General features: G+C 47.4%; 1 protein-coding gene across 7 annotated transcripts in view; it reads right to left on the minus strand.

Moving 5' to 3' along the window:
- LOC147116896 (uncharacterized) overlaps nt 1-25,918 on the minus strand; it is a 298,183-nt gene that overhangs the window by 95,115 nt on the left and 177,150 nt on the right. For all 7 annotated transcript variants that reach the window (XM_085987101.1, XM_085987106.1, XM_085987105.1 and 4 more), the window contains 2 exons: nt 24,569-24,661; nt 10,425-10,517 (listed from right to left, as the gene is read on the minus strand). In XM_085987101.1, coding sequence (XP_085843227.1) covers nt 10,425-10,517; nt 24,569-24,661 — 186 coding nt within the window. The remainder of the gene's footprint in view (nt 1-10,424; nt 10,518-24,568; nt 24,662-25,918) is intronic.

The following is a 25,918-nucleotide window of genomic DNA, read 5'->3' on the forward strand; positions in this document are numbered from 1 at the left end:
AGGAAGTGGCCCTAGAAATAGTAGATGCATTGCTGGTCATCTTCCAGAACTGGATAGACTCTGGAACAGTGCCCATGGATTGGAGGGTAGCTAATGTTACCCCACTATTCAAAAAAGGTGGTAGAGAAAAAGCGGGGAATTATAGACCGGTAAGCCTGACATCGGTAGTGGGGAAAATGCTAGAATCTATTATAAAAGATGTAATAGCAGAGCACTTGGTAAGCAGTGACAGGGTCGGACAAAGTCAACATGGATTTACAAAAGGTAAATCATGCTTGACTAATCTACTGGAATTTTTTGAGGATGTAACTGGTAAAATAGATAAGGGAGAACCAGTGGATGTGGTGTACTTGGACTTTCAGAAGGCTTTCGATAAGGTCCCACATAAGAGATTAGCGTGCAAAATTAAGGCACATGGGATTGGGAGCAAGGTATTGACTTGGATAGAGAACTGGTTGGCGGACAGAAGGCAGAGAGTTGGAATAAACGGGTCGTTTTCCGAGTGGCAGGCAGTGACTAGTGGGGTACCGCAAGGATCGGTCCTAGGACCCCAGCTGTTCACAATATATATTAATGATCTGGACGAGGGAATTGGATGTAATATCTCCAAATTTGCAGACGACACAAAGCTGGGTGGGAGGGTAAGCTGTGAGGAGGATGTCGAGAAACTCCAGTACGATTTGGACAGATTGGGTGATTGGGCAGAAACATGGCAAATGCACTATAATGTGGATAAATGTGAGGTTATCCACTTTGGTGGCAAAATCAGGAAGGCAGATTATTACTTGAATGGCAATAGATTGGGAGAAGGGGAAGTGCAAAGAGACCAGGGTATTCTTGTGCACCAGTCGCCGGGCGGTGGGCTGAAGATTGTCGGACAGGAGGAATGGTGGAAATGGAATGGCAGCGCGCACCGACGCAGCGGCTTTGCTTCTTCCAGTCATGGGAGCTTGCAAGATCACATTTCGTTGTTCATGTACTTGTGCAATGACAATAAAGTTGAATTATTATTATTATTATAATAATAATAATAATAATTATTATTATTATTATTGAATTATTATGAAGGTAAGCATGCAGGTGCAACAGGCGGTTAAGAAGGCAAATGGTATGTTGGCCTTCGTAGCAAGAGGGTTCGAGTACAGGAACAAGGATGTCTTGCTACAGCTGTACAGGGCCTTGGTAAGATCGCACCTTGAGTATTGTGTGCAGTTTTGGTCGCCTTACCTGAGGAAGGACGTTCTTGCCATGGAAGGAGTACAGCGAAGATTCACCAGGCTGATACCTGGGATGGCAGGAATGACGTATGAGGAGAGATTGTGTCGATTGGGCTTATACTCATTGGAGTTTAGAAGATTGAGAGGGGATCTCATCGAAACCTATAAAATTCTGTCAGGCCTGGACAGACTAGATGCAGGAAGGATGTTTATGATGGCCGGGGAGTCCAGAACCAGGGGTCATAGTCTAAGGATAAAGGGTAAGACATTTAGGACTGAAATGAGGAGGAATTTCTTCACCCAGAGAGTGGTGAACCTGTGGAATTCTCTGCCACAGAGGGCGGTGGAGGCCAGTTCATTAAATATATTCAAAAAGGAGTTGGATATATTTCTTAAGGCTAAAGGGATCAAGGGATATGGGGAGAAGGCAGGGACAGGGTACTGAATTTGGATGATCAGCCATGATCTCATTGAATGGCGGAGCAGACTCGAAGGGCCGAATGGCCTACTCCTGCTCCTATCTTCTATGTTTCTATGTTTCTATGTAATATGATTTGCTGCACAAGTCTGACAGGTTGATGGGTGCAGATTGCACATTCACCATAGCATCCCTGTAAAGCAGCAAACCGTCCTCACCCATCACTGTCTCCTTCATCTCAAGGAGTTATGCTAACCCACTCTTAGCTGATGTAAATGTAAATCTTTCTTTCTTTCTTTATGCCCTTCTTTCCTGCACATTCATCACAGCAACAGGAAGCAGCAGAAGATTACCTTTAGGAAGATGGGTGAGGGAAAAGATGAAAATAATGCAGATGCAACACAATAGTCCCTAAATGAAACACACCTGGTTCATTATTGTCCTTCAGGGAAGTAAATCTGCCATGTTGAACACCACTTGGAAGAAGCACTGAGGATAGCAAGGGCACAGAATGTACTCTGGATGGGTACATCATCAAGAGTGGCTCGGTAGCACCACTACTGACCGAGCTGGCCGAGTCCTCAAGGACATAACTGCCAGACTGGGTCTGTGGCAGGTGGTGAGAGAACCAACACAAGGGAAAAACCAACTTTACCTCGTCCTCACCAATCTACCTGTTGCAAGATGCATCTGTTCATGATAGCACTGGCAGCAGTGGTCACCGAACAGTCCTTGTGCAGATGAAGTCCCGTCTCCACACTGAGGACATCCTCCACTGTGTTGTGTGGCGCTACCACTGTGCTAAATGGAATAGATTCAGAACAGATCTAGCAGATAAATACTGGGCATCCATGAGGTGCTGTGGGCCATCAGCAGGAGCAGAATTATATTCCACCACAATCTGTAACCTCATGGCCCAGCATATCCCTTACTCTGCCATTACCATCTAGCCAGGGGACCAACCCTGGCTCAATAAGGAGTGCAGAAGAGCATGCCAGGAGCAGCACCAAGCGTACCAAAAAATTAGGTGAACCTGGGGCAGCTGCAACACAGGGCTACATGTATGCTAAATATAGAGCCAAGCGAACCCAAAATCAACGGATCAGATCAAAGCTCTGCAGTCCTGTAACATCCAGTCGTGAATGGTGGTGGCCAATTAAACAACTAATGGGAAGAGGAGGCTCAATGAACATCCCCATCCTAAAACATAGAAGATAGGAGCAGGAGTAGGCCATTCAATGAGATCATGGCTGATCATCCAAATTCAGTACCCTGTCCCTGCCTTCTCCCCATATCCCTTGAGCCTTAAGAAACATATCCAACTCCTTCTTGAATATATTTAATGAACTGGCTTCCATCGCCCTCTGTGGCAGAGAATTCCACAGGTTCACCACTCTCAGGGTAAAGAAATTCCTCCTCATCTCAGTCCTAAATGGCTTACCCCTTATCCTTAGACTAAGACCCCTGGTTCTGGACTCCCTGGCCACCGGGAACATCCTTTCTGCATCTAGTCTGTCCAGGCCTGACAGAATTTTATAGGTTTTGATGAGATCCCCTCTCAATCTTCTAAACTCCAGTGAGTATAAGCCCAATCGACACAATCTCTCTTCATACGTCATTCCTGCCATCCCAGGTATCAGCCTGGTGAATCTTCGCTGCACTCCTTCCATGGCAAGAACATCCTTCCTCAGATAAGGCGACCAAAACTGCACACAATACTCAAGGTGGGGTCTCACCAAGGCCCTGTACAACTGCAGCAAGACATCCTTGTTCCTGTACTCGAACCCTCTTGCTACGAAGGCCAACATACCATTTGCCTTCTTAACCGCCTGCTGCACCTGCATGCTTACCTTCAGCGACTGGTGCACAAGAACACCCAGGTCTCTTTGCACTTCCCCTTCTCCCAATCTATTGCCATTCAAATAATAATCTGCCTTCCTGTTTTTGCCACCAAAGTGGATAACCTCACATTTATCTACATTATAGTGCATTTGCCATGTTTCTGCCCAATCACCCAACCTGTCCAAATCGTACTGGAGTTTCACGACATCCTCCTCACGGCATACCCTCCGACCCAGCTTTGTGTCGTCTGCAAATCTGGAAGTATTACATCCAATTCCCTCGTCCAGATCATTAATATATATTGTGAACAGCTGGGGTCCTAGGACCGATCCTTGCGGTACTCCACTAGTCACTGCCTGCCACTCGGAAAACAACCCGTTTATTCCAACTCTTTGCTTTCTGTCCGCCAACCAGTTCTCTATCCAAGTCAATACCTTGCCCCCAATCCCATGTGCCTTAACTTTACACGCTAATCTCTTATGCGGGACCTTATCGAAAGCCTTCTGAAAGTCCAAATACACCACATCCACTGTTTCTCCCTTATCTATTTTACCAGTTACATCCTCAAAAAATTCCAGTAGATTAGTCAAGCATGATTTACCTTTTGTAAATCCATGTTGACTTTGTCCGATCCTGTCACTGTTTTCCAAGTGCTCTGCTATTACATCTTTTATAATGGACTCTAGCATTTTCCCCACTACCGATGTCAAGCTTACCGGTCTATAATTCCCCGCTTTTTCTCTACCACCTTTTTTGAACAGTGGGGTAACATTAGCTGCCCTCCAATCCATGGGGACTGTTCCAGAGTCTATCGATGTCCTCAATGATGGTGGAGCCCAGCACGCAAGTGCAAAAGACAAGGCTGAAGCTTTTGCAACCATCTTCAGCCAGTAGTGCCGAGTGAATGACCCATTTCGGCCTCCTCCTGACTTCTCCACCATCACAGGAGCCAGTCTTCAGCCAATTCGATTCACTCTGCGTGATATCAAAAAAAGGCTGAGTGCACTGGATACAGCAAAGTTTATGGGTCCCGACAACATCCCGGCTGTTGTGCTGAATACTTGTGCTCCAGAACTAGCAGTGCCTCTAGCCAAGCTGTTCCAATAGTTACAACACTGGCATTTACCCGACAACGTGGAAAACTCACCAGGTATGTCCTGTCCACAAAAAGCAGGACAAATTCAATCCGGCCAATTACCGCCCCATCAGTCTACTCTCAATAATCAGCAAAGTGATGGAAGGTGTCGTCGACAGTGCTATCAAGCGGCACTTACTCACCAATAACCTGCTCACTGATGCTCAGTTTGAGATACACCAGGACCACTCAGCTCCAGAGCTCATTACAGCCTTGGTCCAAACATGGACAGAAGAGCTGAATTCCAGAGGTGAAAGTGAACATTTGACCGAGTGTGGCATCAAGGTGCCCAAGTAAAATTGAAGTCAATGGGAATCAGGGGAAAAATTCTCCACTGGCTCGATTTATTCTTAGCACAAAGGAAGATGGTTGTGGTTGTTGGAGATCAATCATCTCAGCCCCAGGACATCGCTGCAGGAGTTCCTCAGGGCAGTGTCCTAGGCACAACCATCTTCAGCTGCTTCATCAATGACCTTCCCTCCATCATAAGTTCAGAAGTGGGGATATTCGCTGATGACTGCACAGTGTTCAGTTCTACTCGCAGCTCCTCAGGTAATGAAGCAGTCCATGCCCACTTGCAGCAAGTCCTGGACGACATTCAGGCTTGGGCTGATAAGTGGCAGGTAACATTCGCGCCACACAAGTGGCAGAAAATGACTATCTCCAACAAGCGAGAATCTAACGACCGCCCCTTGACATTCAACGACATTACCATCGCTGAGTCACCCACCATCAACATCCTAGGGGTCACCATTGACCAGAAACTTAACTGGACCAGCCACATAAATACTGTGGCACAAGACAGGTCAGAGGCTGGGTATTCTGCGGCGAATGTCTCACCTCCTGACTCCCCAAAGCCTTTCCACTATCTACAAGGCACAAGTCAGGAGTGAGATGGAATACTCTCCACTGGCCTGGATGAGTGAAACTCCAACAACACTCAAGAAGCTCGACACCAGGACAAAGCAGCCCACTTGATTGGAACCCCATCCACCACTCTCTCCACCACCGGCGCACTGTGGCTGCAGTGTGTACCATCTACAAGATGCACTTCAGCAAGTCACACACCATCCTGACTTGGAAATATATCGCCATTCTTTCATTGTCGTTGGGTCAAAATCCTGGAACTCTCTCTCTAACAGCATTGTGGGAGTACCTTCACCGCATGGACTGCAGTGGTTCAAGAAGGTGGCTCACCACCACCTTCTCAAGGGCAATTAGGGATGGGCAATAAATGCTGGCCTTGCCAGCGATGCCCACATCCCAGGAACGAATAAAAAAAAAGTATTGGATACTTCCTGGTTCCTCGCCATCCTCTACATCATTAGTGTCATCTTCCTCATCATGCTGAAGGTCCTTGTCCAATTGTAGCTCCATGTTTTGAGCCCATTGCAGAGCAAAGTTATTGAGCATACAGCAAACCACAATTATGCAGGACACTTTTTCTGGGCTGTTTTGCAGGATGCCACCAGATCTGCTGAGACTTTGGAATTGTTGCTTGAGGATTCCGATGGTTACATAGATACATAGAAGATAGGAGCAGGAGTAGGCCATTCGGCCCTTCGTGCCTGCTCCGCCATTCGATGAGATCATGGCTGATCCTTTAATTCAGTATCCCGTCCCCGCCTTCTCTCCGTAACCCTTAACCCCTTTTGCCCGTAGAAATATATCTAATTCCCTCTTAAATATATTTAATGAGCTGGCGTACACTGCCCTCTGTGGCAATGAGTTCCACAGGTTCACCACTCTCTGAGTGAAGAAATTCCCCCTCATCTCTGTCCTAAATGGTTTAGCCCTTATCCTTAAATTATGTCCTCTAGTTCTATTCTCACCTGCCAAGGGAAACATTCCTTCTGCATCCAGTCTGTCTAGACCTGTCAGAATTTTATACACTTCTATGAGGTCCCCTCTCAATCTTCTAAACTCCAGTGTGTACATCCCTAAACTACATAGTCTCTCCTCATAGGTCATTCCCGCCATTCCTGGTATCAGCCTGGTGAATCGCCGCTGCACCCCCTCCATGGCAAGAACATCCTTCCTCAGATGAGGCGACCAAAACTGTACACAGTACTCGAGGTGTGGTCTCACCAGTGCCCTGTACAGCTGCAGCAAGGTATCCCTGTTCCTGTATTCTAACCCTTTTGCTATGAAGGCCAGCATACCGTTTGCCTTCTTGACCGCCTGTTGCACCTGCATGCTCGCCTTCAGTGACTGGTGTACAAGAACACCCAGGTCTCTCTGTACTTCCCCCTCTCCCAGTCTATTGCCATTTAAATAATAATTTGCCCTCCCGTTCCTGCACCCAAGGTGGATAACTTCGCACTTGTCCACATTATAGTGCATCTGCCATTTATCCGCCCAATCGCCCAGTCTGTCCAAATCGCTCTGGAGCTTCCTGGTCTCTTCCTCTGAGCCCACCCCCCCTCCTAGTTTAGTGTCGTCTGCAAATTTGGAAATGCTGCATCCGACTCCCTGATCCAGGTCATTAATGTAAATTGTGAACAGCTGGGGGCCCAGGACAGATCCCTGTGGTACCCCACTCGTTACTGCCTGCCATTCAGAAAATGAGCCGTTTATTCCAACTCTCTGTTTTCTATCTGACAGCCAGTTCCCTATCCACGCCAAAACTTTCCCCTTTATCCCATGAGCCTCAATTTTCCATGCTAATCTTTTATGTGGGACCTTATCGAAGGCCTTTTGGAAGTCCAGGTACACCACATCTACTGGCTCTCCCCCATCTATTCTACCAGTTACTCCCTCAAAAAATTCCAATAGATTAGTCAAGCACGATTTACCCTTTGTAAATCCATGTTGACTCTGTCCTATCCTGTCCCCATTTGCTAAGTGCTCCGCTATTTCATCCTTAATGATGGACTCCAGCATTTTGCCCACAACTGATGTAAGGCTTACAGGTCTGTAATTACCTGCTTTTTCCCTACCCCCCTTTTTGAATAGTGGGGTAACGTTAGCTACCCTCCAATCCATCGGCACTGTTCCCGAGTCTAATGAATTCTGAAAAATCATCCTTAGTGCATCCGCTATCTCTAGGGCCACCTCCTTCAGTACCCTAGGATGCATGTTATCAGGCCCTGGGGATTTGTCCACCTTCAATCCCTTTAGCTTCCTTAACACCATATCCTTAGAGATATTGATTTGCGTCAGTTCCTCCTTTGCCAATGTCCCTATTTTTCCCGATATCCCAGGGAGGTTTTTTGTGTCTTCCTTCGTAAAGACTGACCCAAAGTATGCATTTAGTTGATCTGCCATTTCCTTATTTCCCATTATATATTCCCCCGTATCTGACTGCAATGGACCAACTTTGGTTTTCACCAGTCTTTTCCTTTTGATATATTTATAAAAGCTTTTGGAGTTAGTTTTTATATTTTCCGCCAGCTTGTTTTCGTAAGCTATTTTGCCCCTCTTGATCATGCCCTTTGCCCTCCTTTGCTCTATCTTAAACTGTTCCCAATCTTCCGCTCTGGCGCTTTTTTTGGCTATTTTATACGCCCTATCTTTGGATTTTATGCTGTCTCTAATTTCCCCTGTTATCCACGGTTGAGTCACCTCTCGTGTTTATCCATGGATCTTACTACAGTGCAGCTTGGCCATTGAGTGCGGGTTCCTCAGAGGAGTCATGAGCCAAGTGTGCAGGTGAGACCAGAACTAGGGGCCATAAATATAAGATTGTCACTAATAAATCCAAGTGGGAATTCAGGAGAAACTTCTTTACCCAGAGAGCGGTTAGAATGTGGGACTCGCTACCACAAGGAGTAGTTGAGGCGAATGGCATCGATGCAGTCAAGGGAAAGCTAGATAAGCACATGAGGGTGAAAGGAATAGAAGGTTATCCACTTTGGTGGCAAAAACAGGAAGGCAGATTATTATCTGAACGGCAATAGATTGGGAGAAGGGGAAGTGCAACGAGACCTGGGTGTCCTTGTGCACCAGTCGCTGAAGGTAAACATGCAGGTGCAGCAGGCGGTTAAGAAGGCAAATGGTATGTTGACCTTCGTAGCGAGAGGGTTCGAGTACAGGAACAAGGATGTCTTGCTGCAGTTGTACAGGGCCTTGGTGAGACCACATCTTGAGTATTGTGTGCAGTTTTGGTCGCCTTACCTGAGGAAGGATGTTCTTGCCATGGAGGGAGTGCAGCGAAGATTCACCAGGCTGATACCTGGGATGGCAGGAATGACGTATGAGGAGAGATTGGGTCGATTGGGCTTATACTCGCTGGAGTTTAGAAGAATGAGAGGGGATCTCATTGAAACTTATAAAATTCTAACAGGGCTAGACAGGCTAGATGCAGGAAGGATGTTCCCGATGGCGGGGGAGTCCAGAACCAGGGGTCACAGTCTAAGAATAAGGGGTAAGCCATTTAGGACAGAGATGAGGAGGAATTTCTTCACCCAGAGACTGGTGAACCTGTGGAATTCTCTACCACAGAAGGCAGATGAGGCCAATTCATTAAATATATTCAAGAAGGAGTTAAATATATTTCTTAAGGCTAAAGGGGTCAAGGGATATGGGGAGAAAGCAGGGACAGGGTACTGAATTTGGATGATCAGCCATGATCTCATTGAATGGCGGAGCAGGCTCGAGGGGCCGAATGGCCTACTCCTGCTCCTATCTTCTATGTTTCTATTATATGTTGCTGGGGTTAGATGAAGTGAGTTCCAGGATTTTGACCCAGAGAAAATGAAAGAACGGTGATATATTTCCAAGTCAGGATGGTGTGTGACTTGGAGGAGAACTTGGAGGTGGAGGCTCGAGTGGAGCATAAAAACCGGCATGGACCTGTAGGGCCAAATTGCCTGTTTAGGTGCTGTAAATACTTTGTAATACCTTGTACTTTGTAAATAATCCAGAGAACATGAGTTTAAATCCCACCATAGCAGTTTGAAAATTTGAATTCAGTTTTTAAAAAGCTGGAAATAAAAAGCGGGAATCAGTAAGTGACCATGAAACTGTTGGATTGCGGTAAAATTCCACTAGTTTACTAATGCACCGAAGTGAAGGGAACCTGCCATTTTGATCCGGTTTGGGCTATATGCGATTGCTGTCCCATCCGAACATGGTTGACTCTCATTCAAACCATTCAGTTGTTATCAAACTGCTACTCAGGGCACCTAAAGATGGGCAATAAATTCCAGCCTAATGTGCACATCCCGGAAATTAATAAAAATTGATTGCCTGCCGACTTGTAATTTCCCTGGCTTGTGGGTGGGATCAGGAACTGTTGGCAGCAATGCAGGTTGGACAAAAAAAGACATCAGGGGTCCTAAACATCACGTACATTGCAGTGCCAGACATCAGGGGTCCTAAACATCACATACATTGCAGTGCCAGACATCAGGGGTCCTAAACATCACGTACATTGCAGTGCCAGACATCAGGGGTCCTAACCATCACGTACATTGCAGTGCCAGACATCAGGGGTCCTAAACATCACGTACATTGCAGTGCCAGACATCAGGGGTCCTAAACATCACGTACATTGCAGTGCCAGACATCAGGGGTCCTAAACATCACGCACATTGCAGTGCCAGACATCAGGGGTCCTAAACATCATGCACATTGCAGTGCCAGACATCAGGGGTCCTAAACATCACGTACATTGCAGTGCCAGACATCAGGGGTCCTAAACATCACGTACATTGCAGTGCCAGACATCAGGGGTCCTAAACATCACGCACATTGCAGTGCCAGACATCAGGGGTCCTAAACATCACGTACATTGCAGTGCCAGAGCACTGTGACATGCTGCATAACCCTTCAGTTGAACTCATTGCCCATCCCGATGAAAATTACTTACTGCAAGTATTTTGTGGCGGATGTGGAAATGGCAGATTTACCATCGGGTCATTTGGATCAACAGATACCAGATCGTTCCCAACATTTCCTGGCACTGCCAAAAGAGAGGAAGAATAGAAGTTATCATTCAACATTTGCACGTTAATAAATCTAACAACTGCACATGCTGAATACTGTCATCAAACAGGCACAAGTACAATAGTGCTGAGATTTACTTTGGGATATGAAATGCTCTGGATTCTATAGAAATTGTACACATTTATCTGGTTACTTGGCAATTAGTAAACACTACTTGTCAAATCTGTGCGTCTGTGAGATGTTTTGATAGTTCAAATTTCAAATTTCTTATCAAGCTCATCCAGTCCTTTTGCTCTTGAGGTTCTTTGCTGACTCCCAGTCACTGAACCCGGTAATGGAAAAACTAAGAGTGTCGGAAATAGTTTAGTGATTTGACGAGAACAGGCAAAGTAGAGCAGCACCATGAGCACCAACACACTGTTCACCCTGTAAAATAACTAACAGCACAAGTCATCTTTCACACTGTACTGAGTTTCATGGGTTCACTAACTCTGTATCTTACAAGAGATGTTGTCAAACCCCTTAGCAGGAATTATTTGCGTGCACAAGCTTCAAACTTCTCCCTCCCCTTTTACCGGGTGAGAGCAGCAGATTTATGGGGAGGAATGTTAATCCACCAGAATGGACGGGAGAGGGGCGAGGGGGGTTAAAATTTTAAAAATTGGAAAGATGACCACAACCTGCCTCCAACACACCCATTTCCGGTTTTAACCGAGGCGGATTGCAGGGGGCAGGAGACTAACCTGCTCTCGAGAGGCCATGAACGGCAGGTGAACTGGAGGGGGCATACCGAAAGTTAGAGAACTGACCACCAAAATAGAGCAGGGCATAGAGCCATGGGAGATGGCAAGGTTGTTGGCACAGTGCGGGCCGCTGGTTAGTGGGTGCAGACCTACACGTTCACTATGGCACCCCAATAAAGCAACAATCAGAAGCTTCCTGACTGTTCCGTGGCTCCTTAATCTCAAGGAGCTTTGCTCAGACCCCAGTAGTGCACTGAAGTGTCAGCTTATACTATGTGCTCAAGTCTCTGCAGTGGGGCTGCATCCCCCACGCATTACTTATAGGCACAAATATCACCACTGAGCCACGTTTGAGAGATTGGTTGGTGCAGATTACACCATGGCATCCCTATAAAGCAGCAATCAGGCTGAAGCCTCTTCACTCTTCACTGCCTCCTTCAGCTCAAGGAGTTATGCCAACCCATTCTCAGCTTATGCCCTCCTTTCCTGCACATCCATCACAGCAACAGGAAGCAGAGGAAAATTATTTGGAGGAAGATGAGGGAGGGAATGGAATTTCTTTCTGGTAGATTTTGACAACAATGATCACAATGAGGATAATGAAAAGGTTGAGCATGATGAATGGGCCACACAGAAGTCCCTGGGTGAAGCCACAGCTCTGTGTTCCTTGTTCCAGGTCCCTCATTATCACCCACTGCATCATTTGTTTCTTCCCTTCCAATAACCAGGTCAAATACTTCCACAGTGTGAATGAGGATATGGCTCTGGGTAACTCACAAAACATGAGGGAGCTGAGGGGGTGAGGAATGAATATTAATGTTGGTCCTTGGGCAGATGCAGTTTGCTTGAGGGTGGGAGGGCTGGGAGAGATGTAGGACATGAAATAAAGAGTAGGGGTTCCCCCGAAGTGCTCTTCAAGAAATGTTATGAAAGAGCTGCGGCTACAGACAAGTGTTGGCACCTTCCTGGTTCCTCGCCAGCCCTATGTCATTAGTGTTGTTTAACTCATCATGCTGAAGGTCCTTGTCCAATGTTGGCTCCATGTGTTGAGTCCGCTGCAGAGCAAAGTTATTGAGCTTATTACAATTATGCAGGACATTCTTTTTGGGCTGTATTTCAGGATGCCACCAGATCTGTTGAGACATTGAGGGGAGTTTTAACAGCAACGAGTGAGTGGGTTTGGGAGAGGATGGGTGCTTAAATGCGCTGAAATTGACAGCACGTCAGGAAGCCGGAACCAACTCACCAACCTTCGCATTTAACTGAAGCGCGTTCAGCTGTGTGTGAGAAACCCCCACGGGAGAGGCGGGTTGACAATTAAAAGACCTTAAGAGGCAATTAGGAGATGTTATCATAAGGTCAGATGTGGGGATTTTCGCTGGTGATTTCACAGTGTTCAGTTCCATTCGTAACTCCTCAGATAATGAAGTAGTCCATGCCAGAATGCAACAAGACCTGGATAATGTTCAGGCTTGGGCTGTTAAGTGGCAGGTAACATTCGCGCCACACAAGTGCCAGGCAATGACTATCTCCAACAAATGAGAGTCTAACCACCGCCCCTTGACATTCAACGGCATTACCAATGCCGAATCCCCCACCATCAATATCCTGGGGGTCACTATTGACCAGAAACTTAACTGGACCAGCCACATAAATACTGTGGCAACAAGAGCAGATCAGAGGCTGGGTATTCTGTGGCGAGTGTCTCACCTCCTGACTCCCCAAAGCCTTTCCACCATCTACAAGGCACAAATCAGGAGTGTGATGGAATACTCTCCACTTTCCTGGATGAGTGCAGCTCCAACAACACTCAAGACGCTCCAGGACAAAGCAGCCCGCTTGATTGGCACCCATTCCACCACCTTAAACATTCACTCCCTCCACCACCGGCGTACCGTGGCTGCAGTGTGTGCCATCTACAAGATGCACTGCAGCAACTCACCAAGACTTCTTCGGCAGCACCTCCCAAACCCGCGACCTCTTCCACCTAGAAGGACAAGACCAGCAGGCGCATGGGAACACCACCACCTCCAAGTTCCCCTCCAATTTAGACACCACCCAGACTTGGAAATATATCGCCGATCCTTCATTGTCGCTGGGTCAAAATCCTGGAACCCCCTCCCGAACAGCACTGTGGGAGTACCTTCACCACAAGGACGGCAGCGGTTCATGACGGTGGCTCAGCACCACATTCTCAATGCCGCTCCACAGGAGAGAGGGGATAAACACAGGGGTGCAGCTCACAGGAGGCAATATTCCCAAAGCAGGCAGAGGATCAGCTCCCTGGACACGTAGGAACATTGGTGCCTCAGGAGGTTCAGGCTATTGCGTTAGGTGGTCACAGACATTTGCAGCCTCCTGGAATATGACCTCCTGCCAAGTGGATCTGGTGGATATGCTTTGCCAATGGCTGTCAAAGTCACCACCGCCCTCAATTTCTGGCTCCTTTCAGGGATCTGCAAGAGATATCTGCAGAATCTCGCAATCTGCTGCCCACAAATGCATCACTCAGGTGACCGATGTCATGTTTGCCAGGGCCAGTAATTATGCGCACTTTGCAACCGATGAGGCCAGTTAGAATGAGTGGGCGCTCTGCTTTGCGGCTCTGAGTGGCTTCCCACAGGTCCATGGAGTCATCCATGGCAATCAAGGCTCCCCCAGATCACACTGGAGTATTCACCAACACAAGGGCTTCCACCCTATCAATGTTCAGCTCAACGGATGCAACCACAAAAACATCAACATGCAGGTGTAACATAGAAACATAGAAGATGGGAGCAGGAGTAGGCCATTCGGCCCCTCGAGCCTGCTCCGCCATTCAGTGTGATCATGGCTGATCATCCAAATTCAGTACCCCGTCCCTGCTTTCTCTCCATACCCCTTGATCCCTTTAGCCTTAAGAAATATATCCAACTCCTTCTTGAATATATTTAATGAATTGGCCTCTACTGCCTTCTGTGGTAGAGAATTCCACAGGTTCACCACTCTCTGGGTGAAGAAATTCCTCCTCATTTTTTCCTAAATGGCATACCCTTTATCCTTAGACTGTGACCCCTGGTTCTGGACTCCCCGACCATCGGGAACATCCTTCCTGCATCGGGTCTGTCCAGTCCTTTCAGAATTTTATAAGTTTCAATGAGATCCCCTCTCATTCTTCTAAACTCCAGCGAGTACAAGCCCAATCGACCCAATCTCTCCTCATACGTCATTCCTGCCATCCCAGGTATCAGCCTGGTGAATCTTCGCTGAGCTCCTTCCATGGCAAGAACATCCTTCCTCAGATAAGGCGACCAAAACTGCACACAATACTCAAGATGTGGTCTCACCAAGGCCCTGTACAACTGCAGCAAGACATCCTTGTTCCTGTACTCAAAGCCTCTCGCTACGAAGGCCAACATACCATTTGCCTTCTTAACTGCCTGCTGCACCTGCATGCTTACCTTCAGCGACTGGTGCACAAGGACACCCAGGTCTCGTTGCACTTCCCCTTCGCCCAATCTATTGCCATTCAGATAATAATCTGCCTTCCTGTTTTTGCCACCAAAGTGAATAACCTCACACTTATCCACGTTATATTGCATCTGCCATGCTTCTGCCCAATCATCCAACCTATCCAAATCATCCTGGAGTTTCTCGGCATCCTCCTCACAGCACACACACCCACCCAGCTTTGAGTCGTCTGCAAATTTGGAGATATTACATCTAGTTCCCTCGTCTAGATCATTTATATATATTGTGAATAGCTGGGGTCCTAGCACTGATCCCTGCGGTACCCCACTAGTCACTGCCTGCCACTCGGAAAAAGACCCGTTTATTCCAACTCTTTGCTTCCTGTCTGCCAACCAGTTCTCTATTCAAGACTGTACCTTACCCCCAATCCCATGTGCTTTAACTTTACACGCTAATCTCTTATGCGGGACCTTATCGAAAGCCTTCTGAAAGTCCAAATACACCACATCCACTGGTTCTCCCTTATCTATTCTACCAGTTACATCCTCAAAAAATTCCAGTAGATTAGTCAAGCATGATTTACCTTTTGTAAATCCATGTTGACTTTGTCCGATCCTGTCACTGTTTTCCATGTGCTCTGCTATTACATCTTTTATAATGGTCTCTAGCATTTTCCCCACTACCGATGTCAGAATTACCGGTCTATAATTCCCCATGTTTTCCCTACCACCCTTTTTACATAGTGGGGTTACATTAGCTATCCTCCAATCCATGGGAACTGTTCCAGAGTCTATCGAATTTTGGAAGATGACCAGCAATGCGTCTACTATTTCTAGAGCCACCTCCTTAAGTACCCTAGGATGTAGATTATCAGGCCCTGGGGATTTATCGGCCTTCAATCCCATCAATTTCCCTAATACCATTTCCCTACAAATACTGATTTCATTCAATTCCTCCCTCTCATTAGACCCTATGTTCCCCGACATCTCTGGGAGGTTATTTGTGTCCTCCTTTGTGAAGACAGAACCAAAGTATGTATTTAATTGGTCTGCCATTTCTTTGTTCCCCATTATAAATTCCCCTGATTCTGACTGCAAGGGACCTACGACTTCACCAATCTTTTTCTCTTCACATATCTATAGAAGCTTTTACAGTCAGTTTTATGTTCCCTGAAAGCTTACTTTCATAATCTATTTTCCCCTCTTAATTAATCCCTTTGTTCTCCTTTGCTGAATTCTAAACTGCTCCCAATCCTCAGGTTTGCTGCTTTTTCTGGCCAAATTATATGTCCTCTCCTTGGATCTTATGCTATCCCTAATTTCCCTTGTTAGCCACGGTTGAGTCACCTTCTTTGTTTTAATATTTATGCCAAACAGGGATGAACAAATTCTGTAGTTCATCCATGCGATCTTTAAATGTTTGCCATTGCCTATCCATCGCCAACCCTTTAAGTAACATTCCCCAATCCATCCTAGCCAACTCGTGCCTCATACCATCGTAGTTTCCTTTATTTAAATTCAGGACCCTAGTCTCTGAGTCAACTACTTCACTCTCCATTTTAATAAAGAATTCTATCATATTATGATCGCTCCTCTCCAAGGGGCCTTCACAACAAGATTGCTAATTAAACCTTTCTCATTACATAATACCCAGTCTAAGATGGCCTGATCTCTAGTTGCTTCCTCAACATATTGGTCCAGGAAGCCATCCCCTATACGCTCTAGGAATTCCTCCTCCACAGTATTGTTAATAATTTGGTGAGACCAATCTATATGTAGATTAAAGTCACCCATGATAACTGCTGTGCCCTTATTGCACGCGTCTCTAATTTCCCGTTTAATGCCATCCCCAACCTCAGTATTATGGTTTGGGGGTCTGTATACAACTCCCACTAACGTTTTCTGCCCCATGGTATTTCTCAGCATCCTCTGTCGTCGAATTACAGTATACAGACGACGCTTGCATCTGCGCTCACACGGAGGTCGAACTCCAAACCATCGTCAACACCTTCACCAAAGCGTATGAGAGCATGGGCCTTACACTAAACATCTGTAAGACAAAGGTCCTCTACCAACCTGCCCCCGCCACACAGTACTGCCCCCCGATTATCAAAATCCACGACAAGGCCTTGGACAACATGGACCACTTTCCATACCTCGGGAGCCTACTGTCAACAAGGGCAGACGTCGACAACGAAGTCCAACACCGCCTTCAATGTGCCAGTGCAGCCTTCGGTCGCCTGAGGAAGAGAGTGCTTGAAGACCAGGACCTCAAACCCGGCACTAAGCTCATGGTCTACAGAGCAGCAGTGATACCCGCCCTGCTGTATGCCTCAGAGACATGGACCATGTACAGCAGGCACCTCAAAGCACTGGAGAGGTACCACCAACGCTGCCTCCGCAAGATCCTGCAAATCCATTGGCAGGATTGGCGCACCAACATCAGTGTTCTTGCTCAGGCCAACATCCCCAGCATCGAAGCTTTGACCACGCTCGATCAGCTCCGATGGATGGGTCACATTGTCCGCATGCCCGATACGAGACTCCCAAAACAAGCGCTCTACTCGGAGCTCCGGCACGGCAAGAGAGCCCCAGGTGGGCAGAGGAAACGCTTCAAGGACACCCTCAAAGCCTCCTTGAAAAAGTGTAACATCCCCACCGAAACCTGGGAATCCCTGGCCCAAGACCGCACAAAGTGGAGGAGAAGCATCCGGGAAGGCGCCGAACACCTCGAGTCTCTTCGCCGGGAGCAAGCGGAAGCCAAGCGCAGGCAGCGCAAGGAGCTCACGTCAACCCAAGCACCCCGCCCACCCGCCCCGACAACCACCGTCTGCCCCACCTGTGACAGAGACTGTAGGTCCCTCATTGGACTCATCAGTCACCTGCAAACTAATCTTTAACGTGGAAGCAAGTCATCCTCGGTTCTGAGGGACTGCCTAAGAAGGAGAAGAATTTCTCAGCTCTGCCCGTACAGATTCCACATCATCAGAGCTAATATCCTTCCTTGCTATTGTGTCAATCTCCTCTTTAATCAGCAATGCTACCAGACCTCCTTTTCCTTTTTTTCTGTCCTTCCTGAATTTTGAATACCCCTGGATGTTGAATTCCCAGTCTTGATCACCCTGGAGCCATGTCTCTGTAATCCCAATTATATCATATCCGTTTACATCTATTTGCGCAGCTAATTCATCCACCTTATTACGAATGCTCCTCGCATTAAGACACAAAGGCCTAGAAATTCAGTGGGCCTTGCGCCCACTTAGCGCCTAAAGAGGTCTTTTGCGCCGGCGGGGTGGTAGCGCTGAAATTGACTGCAGCGGTATTGGCGGCGGTAGCCGTTAGCGCTGCGCCGGGACCGATGACGTCATCGGTGTGCGCGGTGGCCCGTAACGCCCCGAAACCGCGCCGATCCCCATATTTATTTGCGCCCGCCTCCTCCGAAGCGGGCGCAAACAGCGAACAGAAAACGGGGCCGTCCTGCTGCCATAGTGGGGCGCTTTAAAGCTGAAGGTGTGGCCGGCCGCTTTTTCGGCGGCCGCCTGCCCGCACCTCCTTCCCCGGCCTCCTCCACCCCCCCCCCCCGCGGCATTGCCGGCTGGTTTCCGTGGAATCACAGAATCACAGAAACCCCACAGTGCAGATAGAGGCCATTTCGGCCCATCGAGCCTGCACTGACACATATCCCACCCGATCCCCGTAACCCCTACACCAACACATATCCCACCCTATCCCCGTAACCCCACGTATTTAATCCCCCTAACACTAAGGGTCAATTTATCATAGCCAATCAACCTAACTTCTCCGTTGTGCCAGGCTCTTTTGCCGGCACTCGTGATCGGGGCTCTGGCCGTTGCAGGCACCTCCCCCTTAAGAGAAGGGGGAGGCCTGCAGTACCGCAGCCTGCCGCATCGCATCGGGTGGCGCTGCGGCAACTAGCGCGCCGATATTCAGTTGCAGCGCCCCAAACGGAGGCGGGCACACCCTGGTATAGCGCCCGCTTCCGAATTGGGGCGCAGAAGACGAATATACGGCGTGCGCTAATGCCTCCCCGCCCAGCGCTAACTTTTGGGCACGAGCGAGCTGCCCGCGCCCAAGTGAATTTCTAGGCCAAAGCCTTCAGGTTTGATTTTTTAACATTCTTAGTCCTTTTAGAATTCTTATTTACTGTGGCCGTTTGATTTACACCCTTGATTTCTCTGCCTTCCACTGTTGCCTTTCTCCTTCCTGTCTTTTGTTTCTATCCTTGCTTCCCTTTCCTCTGTCTCCCCGCTCAGGTTCCCAACCCCCTGCCATTTTAGTTTAAACCCTCCCCAACAGCACTAGCAAACACTCCCCCTAGGACATCGGTTCCGATCCCGCCCTGGTGCAAACCGTCCAGTTTGTACTGGTCCCACCTCCCCCAGAACTGGTTCCAATGTCCCAGGAATTTGAATCCCTCCCCCTTGCACCATTCCTCTAGCCATGTATTCATCTGAAATACCCTTCTATTTCTACTCTGACTAGCACGTGGCACTGGTAGCAATCCTGAGATTACTCCCTTTGAGGTCCTATTTTTTAATTTACCTCCTAACTCCCTATATTCAGCTTTTAGGACTTCATCCTGTTTTTTACCTATATCGTCGGTACCTATATGCACCATGACAACTGGCTGTTCACCCTCCCCCTCCAGAATGCCCTGCAGCCGCCCCGAGACATCCTTGACCCTTGCACCAGGGAGGCAACATATCATCCTGGAGTCTCGTTTGCGGCCGCAGAAACGTCTATCTATTCCCCTTACCATAGAATCCCCTATCACTATAGCTCTCCCAGTCTTTTTCCTCCCGTCTTGTGCAGCAGAACCACCCATGGTGCCAGGAAGTTGGCTGCTGCTGCCTTCCCCCGATAAGCCTTCTCCCTCAGCAATATCCAAAGTGGTATATCTGTTTGACAGAGGGATGGCCACAGGGGACCCCTGCGAGGCCTAACAGAACACAGCATCTGCTCTAGGGAGGCATGATGTAAGCGAGGTACAGCCTTGCCGCGTTGGGACTTCATTAATGCAGTTGCTTCCTCTATTTCCCCACATGGACAATCCTTCAGCTTTTATCTTCACAGGGTCCCTTTAAATAGTTCAGCTGAAATAGACCCATGCGTGTTGTCGTCACTCCCGCTCGCGCTAATTGTTTGGGAAACCCGGAAATCAAATGGGTTAAAAAGCCATTGACAGTCGTGCTGCAGCTACCTCTGGGTTTCCCACGCATCAACGAACCTCCCCCCCACTCCCAGCGTGTCAGCAACTAACTATTCTGGCTATTGAAATTGTTGCTTGACGACTCCGATGGTTCACTCAGTGAGGGTTTGAGTTGACTCACGGACCTTATTGTAGTTCAGTTTGACCATCGAGCATGGATTCCTGAGTGGAGTCAGGAGCCAAGTGTGCAGGGCATAGCTGTTGATTCTGGACAAACAATCCAGAGAACCAAAGTTCCAATCCCACCAGAATTGAGAATTTGAATTCAGTTTAAAAAAAGCTGGAAATATAAAACTGGTATCACTAAAGGTGAGCATGAAACAGTTGGATTCTGGTAAAATCCTACTGGTTCACTCATGTCCTGAAGGGAAGGAAAGCTGCCATTCCTACCCAGATTGGCCTTATATGTGATTCCAGTCCCATACAAAGGTGGTTAACTCTCAACCGCTCTCTGAAGCCGCCTAGCAAGCCATTCAGTTTTATCAAACTGCTACTGAGGGCACCTGGGGATGGGCAATAAATTCCGGCTTTGCCAGAGACGCCCATATTCCGCGAACTAATAAAAATTGATTGCCTCCCGACTTGTACTGACCATGGCTTGTGGGTGAGATCAGGAACTGCGGGCAGCCACGCGGGTCAGGCAAAAATGGCATCGGTGCCTTAAACATCACGCACATTGCAGTGCCAGAGCACCATGACATGCTGCATAACCCTTCAGTTAATCCCACTGCCCATTCTGAAACATGCTGAAGATCCTCGTCCAATGGTGGGCTCCATGTGTTGCGCCCACTGCAGAGCGAAGTTACCGAGCGCACAGCAAAGTACAATTATGCAGGACACTCTTTCTGGGCTGTACTACAGGATGCCACCAGATCTGTTGAGACATTGGAATTGTTGCTTGAGGAATGCGATGGTCCACTCAACGAGGGTTCTAGTTGACCCATGGACCTTATTGTGGCCATCGAGTGAGGGTTCTTGAGAGGGGTCATGACCCAAGTGTGCAAGGTACAACTGTTGTCTCTGGACAAATAATCCAGAGAACGTGAGTTCAAATCCCACCAGCAGTTTGAGAGTTTGAATTTTGTTTAAAAAAAACCTGGAAATAAAAAGCTGGTATCGCTAAAGGTGACCATGAAATTGCATGAAATTGTTGGATTATGGTAAAATCCCACTGGTTCAGTGATGTCGTGAAGTGAAGGAAACCTGCTGTTTTGACCCGGTTTGAGCGATATGTGATTGCAGTCCCTTACGAACATGGTTGACTCTCATTCAAACCATTCAGTTGTTATCAAACTGCTATTATCAAACGGCGGAGGAAACGCTTCAAGGGCACCCTCAAAGCCTCCTTGAAAAAGTGCAACATCCCCACCGACACCTGGGAATCCCTGGCCCAAGACCGCACAAAGTGCAGGAGAAGCATCCGGGAAGGCGCCGAACACCTCGAGTCTCTTCGCCGGGAGCAGGCGGAAGCCAAGCGCAGGCAGCGCAAGGAGCGCACGTCAACCCAAGCACCCCACCCACCCGCCCCTTCAACCACCGTCTGCCCCACCTGTGACAGAGACTGTAGGTCCTGCATTGGACTAATCAGTCACCTGCGAGCTCATTTTTAATGTGGAAGCAAGTCATCCTCAGTTCCGAGGGACTGCCTAAGAAGAAGATGATATTCAGGGCACCTAGAGATGGGCAATAAATTCCAGCCTTGCCTAATGCACACATTCCGCAAGCTAACAAAAAAATGAGTGCCTCCTGACTTGTACTGCCCATGACCTTCGGGTGGGATCGGGAACTGCGGGCAGCAACGCGGGTTAGGCAACAATGGCATCAGGGGTCTTAAACATCAAGCACGTTGCAGTGCCAGAGCACCATGACATGCTGCATAACCCTTCAGTTGATCTCATTGCCCATTGGCCCAGTAATTCCGTTCCAAACGCGTGAGTACGGTCGGGGTACTCACGCGTCTGGCCGGAGGAAATGCCGGTTTTCAGCATGAACAGCGCATGCGGGGAAAACCGGCATTTCCTGTCCTCTGAACGAAGGGGTTCAGAGGCACAGCGCGTGCGCAGTGAACTTCGTCGATTTCATTCATGGATTCAGTGAGGTTAAGTCCTTACAACTTACACATGAAAAAAGCATGTGTAAAGTTGCTCCAGAGGCTGCGGAGGAAGATATATTTTATCGTGGAGCTTCTGAAAGGCAATATTTTTGTTTGGGAAAGGGAGGAAAGTTATTTTAAGAAATGCTGAGGTAAGTTTTAAAGTTTAATTTTTTTTTTTAAATGGGTTTTCAGTACTGTAAGTAGAAGGAGCAATTGTGGCTGTGTGAATTGAATTTGCTGTGTTTATTAAATGTGAAAATGACTGTTCTAAAATGAGTAATGTAACATTTCCAACATTTTTAAGAAAGAAACTTTTCATCAGTAATATATTCTTTTAAGTAATTATGTATGTATGTCCGTATATATTCCTTTACGTATATGTATGTATATATTCCTTTACTTATGTGTATGAATGTATGTATTTAATTATGATTTTCCAATAAGTTACTTTCTCTGAAAGTCATAATACATACATTCATACACATAAGTAAAGGAATATATACATACATACATACATAATTACTTGAAAGAATATATTACTGATGAAAAGTTTCTTTCTTAAAAATGTTGGAGTCATTTTCACATTTAATAAACACAGCAAATTCAATTCACATAGCTACAATTGCTCCTTCTACCTACAGTACTGAAAACACGTTTTAAAAAACAAAAATAAACTTTAAAACTCACCTCAGCATTTCTTAAAATAACTTTCCTCCCTTTCCCAAACAAAATATTGCCTTTCAGAAGCTCCACGATAAAATATATCTTCCTCCGCAGCCTCTGGAGCAACTGTACTCATGCTTTTTTCATGTGTAAGTTGTAAGGACTTAACCTCACTGAAAGCATGAATGAAACCGGCGAATTTTACTGCGCACGCGCTGCCTGTGCAGTCGCACGCGTTCTGCCTCTGAACCCCTTCGTTCAGAGGACAGGAAATGCCGCTTTTCCCCGCATGCGCTGTGCATGCTGAAAACCGGCATTTCTCCGGCCAGACGCGTGAGTACCCCGACCGTACTTACGCGTTTGGAACGGAATTACTGGATTACTGGGCCAACATTTTACATGTCAATAAAATGAAAATTTAACAATTGCACGATTTGCCCCCTCGCATCTGCGACTGAGGGTCCAAGGAGGTGCATTGCGCAAGAGGTCATCGTCGTACGTATCCTCACACTGTTCCCTTTCGGGAACTGTATGAAGTGGTGGAAGGATTTCTGGCCACGTTAACGCTCCTTCCGTGACCATAACCATCTTCATACCAGCCATTAGGGTGGTTAGTCCTATGCCGTGAGGGTTTTACGGGCTCCCACAACCCATCTGAGGGGGGGGGGGGCCCCACACCCGCGGACGCAAATATCCCGCTGGATGTCCACCCAGAATTTATAGTTGGAGCTCCAACTCCACTTGCCGGGACTGTCTGGAGCGGCGTTCGAAACCCTACTCCTTCTGGCCCAGCGGCGGGATGCTTACCGCTACGCAAAAGGCCCACTCCGCGCAAAAGGTGACACCCATACATTTCCTGCGCCTTTTCCTCCCCGTGACTGGAGCCCTATGCTGCCACTTGAAAGACCAAGCTATCATCTGTCCTTTTTGCGGCGCCTTGGACTTCTCATTACCAATGATGAGCAGGCGCTGCGCCTCCACCTCATTGAGGAGATTGCTGAGGTCATCATCAGTTCAATTGTGAGTTCTTTTAATGCTGTGAATTGTGCTCATTCCAGCCATTTCACGTTGCTAATCGGAGTGGGCCTTCGGCGTAGCGGTAGGATCCCCACCACTGGGCCAGACGGGTAGGGTTTCGAACCCCGCTCCAGACAGTCCCGGCAAGTGGAGTCGGAGCTCCAGCTCTAAATTCTGGGTTGACATCCAGTGGGATATTTGCGTCCGTGGGTGTGGGTGGCCCCCCTCCTTGTATAGCTTGTGGAGCCTGTAAAACCCTCCCGCCATAGGACTAACCACCCTAATGGCTGGTACAAAGATGGTTACGGTCACAGAAGGAGCGTTAATCACGGCCATAAATCCTTCCACCACTTCATACAGTTCCCCAAAGGGAACAGTGTGAAGACACGTATGACAACAATGTTGCTAAATAAATAAATGGAATGAAAAAAATTCTTTCAGGGCTTTTAAAAGTCTTTATATTGCTTTAATTCTGTTTAAAACTACTTCAGATTCTTCAAAATAATGTAAACGTTTTTAAAAGTTTATAAAAGTTACCAAAAGCTTCATAAAAATACCAAAAACCTATTTAAAATGCTGCTCTGCATGTAAAAATGCTTTGCTGCTTGTGAGAAACATTGGGGGCGTGTCCTATTAAACTGAGACCTCAAGGGGCGTGTCTCAGTTGCACAGCGCGCTCCAGGCTTCGCGCTGGCTGCACTCCTGGGCGGCGTGACGTCAGACGCTGCCCGGGATTCTTCTCTTTCTAAAAGGAATTCCAGGCGTCCCTGGAGGTGAACGGCAGGCGCGTCGGGTAAGTGTAGATCGGGGGCATGCACGCGCGACAAGCCCCCGATCCGAATTTCTGCCCCATTACTTTTGCTGACTCACCAAATGGATCTTGTGCCAGAGCCGGATACGGCTGAAATGCCATCGGGTCATTTGGATCAACAGGTACCAGATTCTGTCTGACATTTGCTGGCACTGTCAAAAGAGAGAAAGAATAGAAATTCTCATTCAGTATTTGCACGTTAATAAATCTAACAACTGGACATGCTGAATGTTGTCATCAAACAGGCACAAGTACAATACTGCTGAATAAATAGATATTCTTACGAAGTTTATCCAATCCTTTTACTCTTTAGCATCTTTGTTGACTCCCAGTCACTGAACCTGGTAATGGTATAACTAACAGGGTCGGAAATAGTTTAGTGAATTTACAAGAACAGACAAAGTAACAGAAATCTTAATCTTAATCTTGTTTCTACGGCCCAGAAATTGGGCTACTTACCGCCACGAGTTACCGCCACAATCCTGGAAAAATGGCAGCCGCCACGCTAGCGTTGCTGATAGCAACGATGGCACTGTAGATGCAAATATGGAGAGCGTGAACGCCGACATAACGTCACCTCGGCGAACTTGGACCTTAGCGCTGAGTTTAGCGCTGGATCCTAAGCTCACTCTGAAAGCGAGGGAGCAGCAGACTGACAGAGACGCTGTCAGCACTTCTTAATGGGACACACACATCTTTCAGGTAAGTTTTGCATTAAGCTTTAGGACTGGATTTTTTATATTTTATTGAAGTAGTGGCTTGGTGCAATACATGTTAAAGGTTGTTTAATTGTGCAGGGAGTGCTGCTGGACACTGGCAAGGATGGTAAATGAAGGCCTCTGAGAAGACAGAAAATGCTGCAAATACTCAGCAGATCACATACTCAGCAGGTCAGGCAGCATCCGTGGAGAGAGAAACAGAGTTCACATCTCAGTTCGAGATGCTGCCTGACCTGCTGAGTATTTCCAGCATTTTATGCTTTTATTTCAGATTTACAGCAGAGGGAAGAGGAAGACGCAGAAGAGGAGGAAGCAGAAGGAATGCAACCCTGTCAGCCCCTTTCTGGCCGGGATATCCGGAATGGAATCATCTGCCTGCAGTACCAGTGACTACAACCCCAATTCCCCTTTCAACATTTGGCCCGCACTTTCCTTACCTCTGTTACTGACCATCACAGCGTCCTCTTGGCCACAATACTGAAATAAAAGCCACCACAAACTTTCCAATCTAACTTTATATATCTATCCATCCAATATGACATCAAGAAATCAACTAATCACCCTTATGCATTCTCTTAGTGACTGTCTTGTGTGTGTCTTTGCCTCTCCTACTGATGTCACGCAGTGCTGCCTCAGTGGCTGGAAGGCTGCTGACTTTCAGTGGGGGACACTGCAAATGGCCTTGCTGCT

The sequence above is a fragment of the Somniosus microcephalus genome, chromosome 5, assembly GCF_052327205.1.
Source record: "Somniosus microcephalus isolate GS21.2 chromosome 5, FLI_Smic_1.0, whole genome shotgun sequence".
NCBI lineage: Eukaryota > Metazoa > Chordata > Chondrichthyes > Squaliformes > Somniosidae > Somniosus > Somniosus microcephalus.